This window comes from Cricetulus griseus, chromosome 8 (assembly GCF_003668045.3).
Source record: "Cricetulus griseus strain 17A/GY chromosome 8, alternate assembly CriGri-PICRH-1.0, whole genome shotgun sequence".
Lineage (NCBI taxonomy): Eukaryota > Metazoa > Chordata > Mammalia > Rodentia > Cricetidae > Cricetulus > Cricetulus griseus.
Window position 1 is genome coordinate 52,365,766 of NC_048601.1, and position 13,585 is coordinate 52,379,350.

At 42.6% G+C, this 13,585-nt stretch overlaps 1 protein-coding gene across 1 annotated transcript; it reads left to right on the forward strand.

The window, feature by feature from the left end:
- The first annotated feature begins 12,422 nt into the window (after positions 1–12,422).
- On the forward strand, positions 12,423–13,367 carry LOC100773555 (vomeronasal type-1 receptor 54-like). Its single transcript, XM_027428992.2, has one exon. It carries the CDS (start codon positions 12,423–12,425, stop codon positions 13,365–13,367), a length of 945 nt encoding a protein of 314 aa, XP_027284793.1.
- Positions 13,368–13,585: the final 218 nt, after the last annotated feature.

Sequence of the window (13,585 nt, forward strand, 5' to 3'; positions counted from 1 at the left end):
CCAGAACAACTTCAAGGCTTGCTGGCTGAGATGGTCCAGCCTCACAGACTACTCTAACCAGGACTTAACAATTATCCTGATTTTTCCCAAGGTTCCCCCAAAGAGTCCAGCACCCCATAAAATAAGAATCAGTCTAAAATAAAAACACACACATTCCCAAAAGGTGGGTTATGAATATATGTTATCATTTAAGGGAGGGGGTGGTTACAAGTTGTTATTGGTCAAAGTCAGAAAAAAAGCTAAACAAAAGAGTTAAATTCAAAGATTTTTTTTCTAAAGGAAAAAAGGTGGATATGACATAGGAATGATAGGAAAAAAGGGCAGATTAATGGATCTACATTAATCTACAAAACAACTATTAATCTCAAAGTATTTTACAATGGTATGGATTTTGGTTTATTGATACAAATTTAAAGTTACTTTTCCCTGATATATATATATATATATATATATATATATATATGTTTCTGCTCTTGTTTCCGGTATTGTGCTTATGCAACCAATTTAAAAATGTGTAATTAAAAGGTTAATAGTTATTCATTTATAATAATCAAACTTGTAGTTATATTAGGTATGTTTTCAAGGTTAAACAGATATATTTAGATAGACAGATGATCTTCAAACACTTCAAAGACCTCCAGAATATGGCATTTAATATGCTTAATAACCTAAGGTTATTTATGACAGTAATACAAGTCTACTACTGACAGCACCAATTTACTTCACAAGAAGATGATGGGCATCAAAGAAACTCCATTTGCTTTTTTTTTGGTTTTTGAGACAGGGTTTCTCTGTGTAGCTTTGGACTCTATCCTGGCACTCGCTTTGGAGACCAGGCTGGCCTCCAACTCACAGAGATCCGCCTGCCTCTGCCTCCCGAGTGCTGGGATTAAAGGCGTGCACCACCAACGCCCAGCATGGAATTTGCTTTATTTACGGCAAAAGTTAGCCATTTGGGTAAAGAAACTTTCCTTGGCTCAATTGCTGACCATTCACTTTCCAAACTGTGTCAGCAGGATGAAAAAAGTGACTGCCAAACATTGCCAAGACAAGGAAAGACAGTCCTTCAAAATTCCCTGCTTCCAAAAAATGTCTGTCAGATGTCCTAGGCCTGTAGGACATCTGGCAGACATGTTGTATGCCCCAGTGTTACAGAAGAACTTTGGGTGACTATCCAGGCAGCCAAATGTTTCTGTGGATAATTAACATTACACCTTTCTGGGGTCTTTGATGGAGTTAAAGGCTAAATAATTAGACTTAAAGTTTTCCTTAGTTATGATAAAGATAAATTAGTTTAAAACTTTAGACTCACAAATATAAGATAGATAATAGAATATTTTCTCTAAATTTGCCAAATGCAAATGAACTAGATAGTGTAACTACAATTTCCTTGATAACTATTTTTGTTGTATGTAATTTTACTATGTTAAAATTAAAACCTTCCTTTTTAATTAGACAAAAAGGGGAGAATACTGTGCAGTAATCGTTTTGAATACTGTAAATATGTATTACTCTCTTTGGTTAATAAAGATCTGACTGGCCAATGGCTAGGCAGGATTTTGGGGGCTGAGAGAACACTGGGAAGAAGAAGGACGGGGGGGGGGGTGTCCTCAGGAATCACCAGCCAGATGTGGAATAAGCAGCATGGGAATTACATAGATGAGGTAAACAGGCCTCTGGGAAGTACATGGATTAATATAAATGGTTTAATTTAAGTTACAGAGCTAGCTGAAAACAAGCCTAAGAGATTGGCCTAGTGTCTATAATTAATTATAAGTTTCTGTGTGGTTATTGGGGAGACAGTGGTCCAGAAGAAAAACTTTGCTTACACAGAGTGTTAATTATTGTCAAAGGAGCAGAGGCTACCAATGCAGAAGGGAGGAGTTTTACAGAATTCAGTACTGGAACAGTCAACATTAAAATAAATAAAAAAATAAAAAAACAAAAAAAGAATGTATATGCACTGACATGCAAGCATTCACAAAAATAAATTTTAATTTTTAACATTCACAGGCCTGAAAGTAAAAAACTACAGGACTTCTAAAATGGTGACATGAAGGGAAATCTAGGTGACCTTTTCTTCACAAGGAGGTTGTAGATTCAACTACAAAACCACAAACCATGCAAGAAAAAATTTTGCACTGTATTAAAAAATTTTAATCCCAGAATGATATAGGAGAGACTATTTGCAAACTGTGTGCATGATTATTTATATCCAGAATACAAAGAACCCTTAACACTCAACAAGAGGACAACAATAGAAAAAGCATATGAAATATCCGAATACATCTCTAGCCAAAGAAATTGCCAGAAGACCCATGGCACGTGGAAAAAGTTGAGCAAAGCTGGGGGCTTTTGGTCACCTGGGATACTGTTCTGAACCTATTGCTAATACTGTATGGAAGGGCGAAAAGTTTTACATGGACACACACACACACACACACACACACACACACACACACACACACACACACACACACACACACACACAGAAAAGAATGAGTAGGACAGTGATGATCAGAAATGCTAGGTCCCAACATAGCCTCCTCCAGGCCTAACACTTGGTGCATATTGTCAGTATAGCTCTTTGTTTAGGTCAAATTTCTCCATGCTTTACACTTTAATATTATTCTTGTCTATGGAAGAAGCTGGAACCCCACAAATTTCTATAGGCTGGCTGTTTCTTGGGGACTGCCATAAACTGCTGCATTTTGTCTTTGATAAAAAGTTCTAGCTGAAATGCTAAATCAACTGCTTAAGACTGCTGATACTCTACCACGTCTGATCCTTTCTACCACTGTGAGCTTTTGGCTTCTGTATTTGTCATTATCATGAGTCTCATAGGTTCCGTCTGTCCTCTGGGAGTTCCCAGAAAGGCCCTGTCCAGTCTTTTTCTGTTGTGGAATATTTGTTTAACTACACTAAGATGAGTTGCATTTGTTTCAGTATGTAAAGAAGTGTTGCTGTTTTACTTTGCCTGTCCAAGGCACCCAACTGGTCTAATAAAAAAAAAGAAAAAGAAAAAACCTGAATGGCCAATAGCAAAAAAGGAGGTATATGCAGGACTTCTGGGTAGGAAGAGAAAGTAGGAGGAGGAATTGAGGCTCAGGGGAAGAAAGAAAAAGAGACTACAGGAGATGCCAGGGACCAGACAGATGTGGAGGAAGCAGGAAAGTAGGGCCTACAGAATGAAAGGTAAAAATGAATAGAAACAGGTTAAATTAAGTTAAAAGAGCTAGTGGGACAAGCCTAAGCTAAGGCTGAGCATTTCTAATTAATAATATGTTTCTGTGTCTTTATTTGGGAGCTGGTTGGCAGTCCAAAGATAATTCCAACTACAAATGTGGGGCCCAAATTTCCACCTAGGGCCCGAGAAAGATAAAAAAAAGGGGGAAAAAGGATACATCTCCTTTAAGAGGCACTGCTGTGCAACACAGCACTTGAGCAGCTAGCATGCTAATTACAAAGAGCAAGCTAAGTCAAAACCCCGGCCACAGTGTGGGCACCAGCTTTCTAGAGGTGGGCAGTTAGATGCAGCTCCCAGTTAAACACCACTCTTGGCTAGACCTACTGTCCTGGCCATTTCTCCTCTACCTCTCTCTAGACCCTATCAGCAGATACCTCCAAAACAGTCTATACTCTTGTGTAGACCTTGCCCTCCACCCTGGTGCAGGCCTATTCAAATGCTTAGTTCTGTAGAGATGCAAAACTAGGGGACAAGGCTATGCCATTCAAAAGCATATCAGCTAGTATTTGCAATATAATGGAACCTAGCGTTCCCTGATACTGGAACCACTGGAACCGGAGGTCTGGACCCCGAGAAATTCTCTAATAGCATAATTTTTGGCTCCTGACAACCCACAGTCTTAAAGCTTGGCTCTCAGGGACCCAAGAAGGGGGTAGAACCAACAACCAGAGCCTCTTGGTAGAGGGCCTAGCTGCCGCTTAGCAGTTTAAGGCTTGGTTCATGTAGCCAGAGAATGCTCAGGTGCACAGTAAAACCTGTCCAGAGCAACAACAAAAACAGGTTACAGTGTTCATAGGTGCTTAAGAAAGAAAAGAATATGGGTATAGATAGTCATAGGGAACCATAAATGGTTTAAAAATAATTTAAGAAAGAGGAAGTAAAGTCTTTAATGAAAGAGTAAAATAATTAAAAAGAATAAGTTCAATGAAGATGGGAAATACACAGGGAGTCTGGATCCTGTATGGTGCTTTGTTGACTTTGAATTTTTTGAATTCTGATGAGTGAACAGCACCTGCTGAGAGACATGGGATTGTAAGAGGAACCACTGAATTAAATCAGCTTATTTTAGGGATGTCTTAACTTTAAAATGGAATTCAGAAAAAGTGTTGCAATGTTGTACCCAAATTCTGAATCCCCAAATCACCACGAGGCCCATTTCGATGCAAAAGCAATGAGTCTTTTATTGCAGTTGTTTAACCAGCTAACCCCATTAGCTCGGGCCTTTCATCCATTCACCGTGGCGGATTAAAAGACCCTGAGAAGCCACGGGACAGAGATCTTATAGGGCAGCATAAGGGGAGTGTCTAGGGGTATGCACAGGCTCAGGATTGGTGGACTTGCCCTGTGTTGATTGGTTGCTATGCTCTGTACACCACTGCTGTGCACTTGTCCATAAAGCACACCCAGAGCCATAAAGTATAGCATCACCAGCTAACTTCTGATTGGTTCCTTGCCAGGAGGCAGGCATCTGACTTCCTAGTGACCAAGGCAAGGTCAGGCAAGCACGTGTTAGGCTGTTATGGCTGCCCAAACGGGGAGCTGCTCCCCTCAGCACTGGGGTAGAGTTTATCCTTTGGTTTTCACAGGAAATAAAAGGCTGTGGATTCCTTCTAAATTAATAGAGAGAAGATTTGATGGGGGGGAGACCCCCTGAAAATCTTGGCTACAGACATAAAGAAGTAAACCTAGGAAAACTGCAGGACAGTTGGGTGACATTTATGGTGATCTCTTGACATGGTAATGAAGGAACCAGCTTCTCTTTTGGCAGCCATAACGGCCAAACACGTGCTTCTATGACCTTGTCCCAGACACTAGAAAGTCAGATGCCTGCCTTGTGACAAGGAAACAATCAGAAGTTAGCTGGTGGCGCTATGCTTTATGATTCTGGGGTGCTTTATGGACAAGTGCACAGCAATGACATAGAGAGCATAGCAACCACCCTGGGAGGGCCTATGGGCCATAACAACCAGTTGACCAATCAACACAGGGCAAGCCCTCCAAGCCTGGAGGCACACCAATCGTGAGCCTGTGCGTACCCCTAGACTCTCCCCTTACGCTGCCCTATAAGATCTTTTGGGAGCCCCTAGGAGCCGTCTTTTCTAGCCATCTGCCATGGTGGGTGGGTGAAAGACCCGAGCTAACATGGGGTTAGCTCGTTAAATTACAATAAAGCCTCGTGCAGTTTGCAGCAAGCTCTCGAATCCGCCTGGTGATTGGGGTGACCGAAAACGTGGCCTGGGACCCTGGATACTTGAGTTTTCGGGGGTCTAACAGTAACAGCTCTGAGATTGGATGAGACGTGATAAATCTTGTTGGTAACAGACTCCTCATGACTTATTATAACATGCCATTCTTTCATCTAACATGGATAGAGGTTTGGTTATACAGTCCAACCAAACATAAAGCTGACAGACAAAACATTATCTTTGCCTGGTTTGTGTACAACACACAGTCCATGCTTGTGTTTATGCAGATATGTATATTACCTTTGAAAGTTTGTGTGTTTTCAGAGCAAGGAGACCAGTCACCAATGAAAATGGATGGCCCAGGAAATCTCAAAGTCCCCCCTGTTACAGTTTCCACAGAGTTCTGCATTCAGAATGGCTTCAATGCACTTTCCCATTACACAGAGACTGAACTAATAAATGTTATAGCAAGTTTTCTTAGGACTTGTCCATTATCTCAATTTTCTCAGCATCCCCTCGGGATGCCATCGCCTCCAGATAACAGTCCAGAGAACACAACACCCATATTCCCAAGAGATAAAATGTGTAGTTTTGGGTTATTTGGTGGGTTATGGAAGTTTGCCATCATTCAGTGGGAATATAGGAATATAGTATAAAAGGAAAACTATTCAGCTCAAATATTTTACATTGTTACTGGGAAAAGAGGGCCACCACAGTCCAGCCTCATCCTGGACCCTGCACTTATCTTCATTTTCGTGTGTGTGTGTGTGTGTGTGTGTGTGTGTGTGTGTGTGTGTGTGTGTGTTGGGATCAAAGGCGTGCACCACCACCTCCCAGCTGACAAGAAGACTTACTAGTTTTGAATTCTCGGCCTTAGCTTAGCTCTTTTCTGGCTAGCTCTTTTAACTTAAATTAACCTGTTTCTCTTTAGCTACCTTTTGCTTGCTTCCTGGATAAGCCCTACCTGATTATATGTGTTCAAAGACTCGTTCAATAACTTACTCTCACTTCATATTCACAAGTTTCCACTTAATCCTCCCTGATATTAATACATGTCTCATGAGGGAGACTTATAGGCAACCCTATCACACAGTGTAGGGAAATCATCCTTGGAACCGTGGGGAGTCATGGGAGGCCCAGGAATCCTCATCTCAGAATAGAGGCATCATAGTGAATAAATTGGTTTGACTTAAGTCTAAGGAGTAAAGTGAGAAAAGTTAGGGTTGTCCATTTGACATAAACTTTTGGATCCCTCCTGCAGCATGGGAGCTCAGATAAAGTTTGTGATCAGCCCTCCCCAGATAGCTGTTATCCAGGACAGAGTTAAGTACTGTGATAGGCAGGAATGGTGTTCCACTGGGATGCCACATTTCCGAGCTCCCAGCGGGAACTTGTCGCCTTCAACAGACACTAAAATTACAAACCACAGAGATGCATTAAAGCCCCCCTCACCTAAGCCTGTGCAGATCTCCTCAGGCAGAGTCCTCATCAGCCACGTCTATCTGGGTAAGTGCTCTGTACCCAAGTGCAGAATCAGAAAGTGGTCAGGTCCAGGCAGGCCATGGGGATCAGGGATCTGCAGAGGGGACACTGAGCTCTGACAGCCCCTGGGCACAGGGACTGTGTGCTGCATGGCAATGAAGGCGTTTTCTTCTTAGGATATTTCCTGAAACTCCTAAAATTAGTTAATTTTTCATTGGAAAAATCAATGTTTTATGTTTACATTTTGTCTGAATTAAATGACTCACAATGAACTATATCAATGCTGCCTTTTATATAGTATGTTTTAGTGATTTTTAAGTAGTGTGCCTATTATTTAAACATTGATAGTTTTGACTTCATATCTTCATTAAAATCTATACTTTTACTTTTGTTAATTCTTAACTAAAACAAAACTATTTATTATATAAATCACCTATATTTTGAGAAATTAAAAATTATTCCAGTGTGTCTAGAAGGAAATGTCCTTCTTTGTGTCAACATCGTCTAGTAGAGGATGTCACATTACTTAGAGGCCCCACCAGTAATTTTCTCCTGAAGTCATTTTATCCTGATTCAGTTTCAGAAATCACACGCCAATGCTCTTGGCTCGTTGTCTGTGCACTACACAGTAAGATGTATCCTCAGAGGGATGATGGTGGCTGGAACACTTGACATTAAGTACACAGTGAACACAGGGAAACACAAGGGTTTCCCCTCTTGGTGTCTAAAGAGCCAGGATCCAAATTCCAAGAGCTTGAGAGGAACAGAATTTGTATCCATTAATCTTTCCCCTGTTCTAGTCACTGAGAAAGTACCCCTTTCCAACTCCCCAACAGTGGAGGTGCTGAGATCTCTGGCTTAGAAGAGAATGCAGGGTGTCAAGCCTCACCCTCCTCTGCCCTGTGCTTAGTGTTCAGATTTTCTCAGTCTGGTTCTTGTCATAAACCCATCAGGATCAGACAAACACGAGCACCTGTCTTTCTTACTGCTAACACACAGAGACTAAGAGGGAAAGGGAGAGACAGCTGTGCAGCAGGAAGCCTGTCTCAGCCATTATTTCCCCCTGAGGTGAAGGAGGAGTCTGCCCATGGGCTGTGGGTCTCCGGGACTGACAGCTGACAGCAAGGGGCTGAAGATGAGGCTTCTCTGCAGCCCCCTGCTTCTGTATTTCAAAAGAGCACTTTCCTCTGCTGCTGTAGAAACAATATTGGTCAACATCCAACCTGCAAGTCTGAAGCCCGAGAAGTACTCACACTAGGCTCAGGAAAAAGATGATAGGAATTAATTCTTAAGCTACTTTTCAGAAGTCACAATCATTTCCTAGTCCAAATACTCTCCAGGCATTTGCATGGCATTACTGCAGTTCCTGTGCTCATGTCCTCTCTGGACACAGAGCTAACATCTGCTTGGTGATGGCCTTCCTTCTCCCTAGCGAGAGATTCCACAGAGCCCTTGCATCTGGCTTTAGTTCCTAGGCTTTGAACTACCTGTTGTTTAAAGTCCGTGATTCTTATCTGAGTTTTTTTCCTGAAGGAATTTTAGAGCCTTTGCAAAACTTAGTCTCGAGAGGACCTGGCAAAATTGGAGCTCTCATGGCTGAGAATTGCTTAGGCAAATGATTCCGTCAAAGAACTCCAGATAAGAGGTTTTGGTGACTGGAAATTGACTTGCCAGAGGTATAATTTGTGTAACAGTAAAGGAGGCTTTTGCAAAGCCAAGAGCAGTCAGTCCATTGAGGCTGGTTCCATCTCCCCCAAGTGCCCCCCTACTTTTGCTAAGCCTGAAATTACATTCTACAGTGACCCCTTTTCAACAGACCCAAGCAAAACAGCACTGAGGCTTCCCTGATGAACCAGCCATCATCCTAGTCTTCCTGATAGAATTGTGCAACAAACAGAGCTCAGTTCCACTTCATCCCAATCCCACTCGGATTACGAGCCAGTTCCCCCTTGCAAAGCCCTCTGTCCATTTTACAGTACCTCACAGAGGGGATGAGAGCGATGACAACTCAAAGGTGAGCTATTTGAGGATGAGAAATACAAGCACACCATTTTCTGAATGCAAGAGTGAACAGGTTCCATTAAGTTCCACAACCATGCTCTTCATCCATCTCCTGTCAACACCAGGAGATGGGCGGGCTGACTCACGTTGAGGAGGAAACAGATATGTTCTTTCTACCTGCTTCTCCCTAGATCAGTGCCTATACCAGGGCATTAAGCACCCCATCCTGCAGTGGCATCTGCCTAGGGGTTTCGAGGAGTTTCTTCTGCCCATTCTACTCTCTACTTACAACCAGATCACAAGTTAGGGTCACTGTCCTGAGCACTCGTCACTTGTTAGAGGCCCATTTGGTGTCGTCAGGTGCTATAGGGCTCTCCCTGATGGCAGTGACTTCAGGATGATACAGTGTCTGCAGTCATGGGTTTTTGGACTCTGCAGTGCAGGGCAAGATAACTCATCTTTCAGGGGACATCCCTACAGCTGGCTCTAACAGAGGGAGCCCATGGTTTCTTTTGGTCATTTCTTCCTTCTTGAGTATTCTGTTTTCCTGGTCTGTTCACTCAGCCTTTTCTTTTCTTTATGTGGGACAATTTCCCAAACCCATATCACTTTCCCTGTGACTTATTTCCTTACAAACATGATGTCAAGTGTCTCTGAATCAATTGGTGTTTTCATTATGCAAAAGGGGATTTGGGTTCGCAATACAACAGGCTATCCTAGTATAATCACAGGCAGTCACCCTTAACTTGTCTGATTGAGGAATTTGTCTTAAATGATACTGCTGCAGGTGGAGCATTTCTGTTGTGTCCCCTGAGTTCTGTGGCCGTGATCTGCTAGACTGATATGATCTGGGAAGGTTTACCTGGGAGGGGACAGTCCTGAGGATTCCTTTTCAATGGCTTGCTGAGGGGTTCATCTTCACCATAGTGGATCCCCATGCTTAGTCTAGAAGTTACTGTATACATATCTTTACAGCATTCATAGTTTAAAGACTTTTACACCATGTGCGTTTGATTGTTATGCCTGGTTGATAAAAGTGTGGTGCAACACTGGGAGATAGCAGGATGACTGCAGAAATGCTGTCTGTCCTGGCCAGGAGGCACCTGTGAGGACCAGATGGTGTGCTGCCTTCTTGGTCTGTCTTCTGGATGAAGGAGGCTTCTCAGGTGGTCACCTCCAGAAAAACAGGTTTTCCAGTGGGTCCAAGGCTTTGTCCACTAAAGTCATGGTTTTAGGAGATTGTTCCCATTTTCCTAAATCAGGGTTTACAGCTGCAGTCTGTCTGTCTGTCTGTCTGTCTGTCTGTCTCCCTCTGGTAGATTTTGTTTCGTTTTGTTTCTGACCTCTGCTTACTGAGACTGTGATTAGGCCATTAAGCCCATATGTTATATGAAGGGAATGATAATTCAAGGGGAATAATTCAGTAAAACTTATTTAAAACTCTATTAGTATTATTATTACTATCAGTCTTACATTATTATGACTATTAATCTCATAAAACTTTAATTTTTTCCCAAGAAGGCTATAGAGTTTTATTCAGGAAATCTCCATTTTAAAATAATTTATTTTATCGTATGTGAACAAATATCTCCCATGCATTCATGTGTTTTCACTATATACATGCCTGGTGCCTGTGGACCTCAGAATTGTTTTTTAGATCCCTTGCTGCTGGTTTTTCAGGTGGTTAGGGGCTATCCTGTGGGTACTGGGAACTGAACCTGGGTCCTCTGCAAGAGCAGCAGATGCTCTTAACCATGGAGCCATCTCTTCAGATACCATTTCTAGTTGTGTAAATGGGCTATCTACCTCAGTTCTGATTTCTTTCATTCCATTCATTTTGTGGGGGCGGAGGAGGCATGCATGCCACAGCACACTTCTTTGGGGTCCTTGGAGTTGGTTCTTGCCTTCCAGAGTGTAAATTCCAGGAATCAAATTCATATCATGATTGACAGCCATCCCCTCTGCACAATGAGCTTTCCTGCAGGCCTTCTGCTCTGAGCACATAGCTGGCACTATATGTTTAGGAACTTGGATACCTCTGCCTTCCCTTCATATCTTACAAGTTCCATGGTCTAAACAAGAAAAAAAAAATACCCCCTCGAGTATCAGATGATAATTATTTTTTACTATATGACTGGAAATTTTTTATATTATTACACAATTCAGGAGTATGATACCTGAATTAAAGTAAATGCTGGCATTGTGTGAGAAAGAATCTTCCAGTAAATCCTCCATCAAATCTTCTGGTGGACATCTGAGGCTTGGGCCCCCTGAGTGAGAAGCATCCCTCCTTCCTCAAGGAGGTATGGAATCCTAGATGCCTGTCCAGCCCATCTTCCAGGATGGGTTTCATCATTTATTAAAACCCTACAATAGGAATGGTTCTAGATCTATTTTAATTATAATTCTGTTTCCGTTTATTTATCTGCATTTGCCAGAGGAGAACAACCCCAGACCATGTTCCTGTGAGTATCTGAAAACGGGATGGTTCTTGCACAGGCTTTTGTTCTGCTGCGACTCAAACACATATCTCAAATGCAGTTACAAAGTGGGGTTCACAGAAAAGGCCTAAAATGCTACCAGAATGCTCTGCTCTGGCAAGGGACTGCCCAGAGACAGTCTACGGCTTTCATATTTAATCTTCTCTGTTTCAGGCAGGGCATAGCTGATCAATTGTTTTAAAAAATGCATGAACTCTCACAAGTCACAAACATAAGGAATCTTGTGGGAACAAAGTCAGCAGCAGACACTTCCACGGCTCACCCTGTGCAGTAAACACTGCCATGCTTAGTACTAGACTCCACCTTCTTTCACACCTCGGGTTTCCCAACACAGGCACATGACTGTCCATATGTTCTAGCGGAGGTGACCGCAGCTCAGAGTCATCCTCAGAGTGCTCAGAGTCACCCTCAGAGGTCTACCTCACACCCTTAGATTGTGGGCAGACTGGGAAGCAGTCTGGATTGAGAGTTCCCACCTATCACTGCTCCCTGCAGAACCACACAAAGAGCACTAGGTCTGCAGTAAATGTACAGAACAGAGAGTGACTGGAATAAAACAACCCTGCTGACCCACGGACACTGTTTCATGCCAGGGCCTCATTCCTACTTTGTGCAATCCTCACTGAACTTCATCAAAAACTGTAGAGCTGCCATGGGCCTGATCATCAAGAGGATGCAGATGTAAGGCAAGGCTGCTTTTGCCTCGGGAAACCTCACATGTGAAGTGGTGAGGAAAATGCTTCTATGACACATGGCAATTTTTAATATGGAAGAGAGCTTACACACTGATGGGGCACAAGTGTTGGAGCAACAGAGATTGCATCTGGACAGTTTAGGTGGAGGTGACATTAAGTGGACTGAGGCTGAACTGGGAAGCACTGACAAGCCTTCCTGAGGTAGCGATGCCGTCATTGACTGAAGTCAATGAGCAAGGCTAGATTTGTGACATGGAATCTTCTTACTGTTTTCCTCACATAGTTCCTACCTGCTTCTTTCAGAAATAAAATGAATCAAATCAATAAACTGTCCCATAACACCAAGTTAAGAAACACCATTTATTCTGAAGCTGGAATTGGGATCTTAGGCAACTGCTTCCTTCTTCTCTTCCATATCCTCAGGCTCATCCGTGGGCAGAAGCCCAGACTCACTGACCTTCCCATTGCGGTCCTGGCCCTCATCCACCTGCTGATGCTGATAGTCATGAGTTTAGTAGCTACAGACATTTTAATGCCTTGGAGGAGGTGGAGTGATACCACATGCAAAGTTATTATATCCTTGTACAGGTTTTTTAGGAGCCTCTCTCTCTGTGCCTCTAGCCTGCTCAGCATCCTCCAGGCCATCACCCTCAGTCCCAGAACCTCCTGTCTAGCAAAGTTCAAATGTCAATCTGCACACTACATGCTAGGTTGTCTTCTTTTCCTCAGTGCCCTCTCTGCGTCCATTAGCAGTCACCTCGTGTCATACGTGACTGCGACCCCTAATTCAACCTCCTCTAGTCTTATATACCTTACTGAATCTTGCTCTCTTACACTCATGAGTTACTCTGTCCGGCATACGTTTTATATATTATTAACTGTCAGAGATGTCATCTTTGTAGGTCTCTTGGCCCTCTCCAGTGGGTACATGGTGATTTTCCTATGCAGACATAAGAAGCAGTCCCAGCATCTCCACAGCACCAGCCTTTCCCTTAAATCATCCCCAGAACAAAGAGCCACACGGACCATTTTGTACCTCATGAGTTTCTTTGTTGTCATGTACACTGTGGACAGCTGCATGGCCTACTTAAGAATAAATGGTGATCCTATGTTATATTGTATATCCATTCTCATAGGTCACAGCTATGCCACAGCCAGTCCTTTATTGGTTCTCAGTGCTGAAAAAAGTATAATTAACATTTTCAAATCCATGTATGGGAGGGCAGTAAACATGTTATTGCTCAAGAATGGGTAAAGTTCCCTGAGGATGAGCTGGCGCACTGCCATCAGAGCCTTGTTTCGTTTTGTAGCTCTTTTGAGCTTCCTGTAAAATGAAAATACAATTTTAAAGATTTATTTATCTTGTGTATATTATGCTTTATCTACATGAATGCCAGCATGCCAGAAGAGAGTATCAGGTCCCATTATAGACGGCTGTGAGCCACCATGGTGTTGACGGAAGAGCTGCCAATG

Excerpts from the sequence above, each read along its gene's own strand:
- LOC100773555 (XM_027428992.2), top strand. The coding sequence starts at position 12,423 with ATGAATCAAATCAATAAACTGTCCCATAACACCAAGTTAAGAAACACC.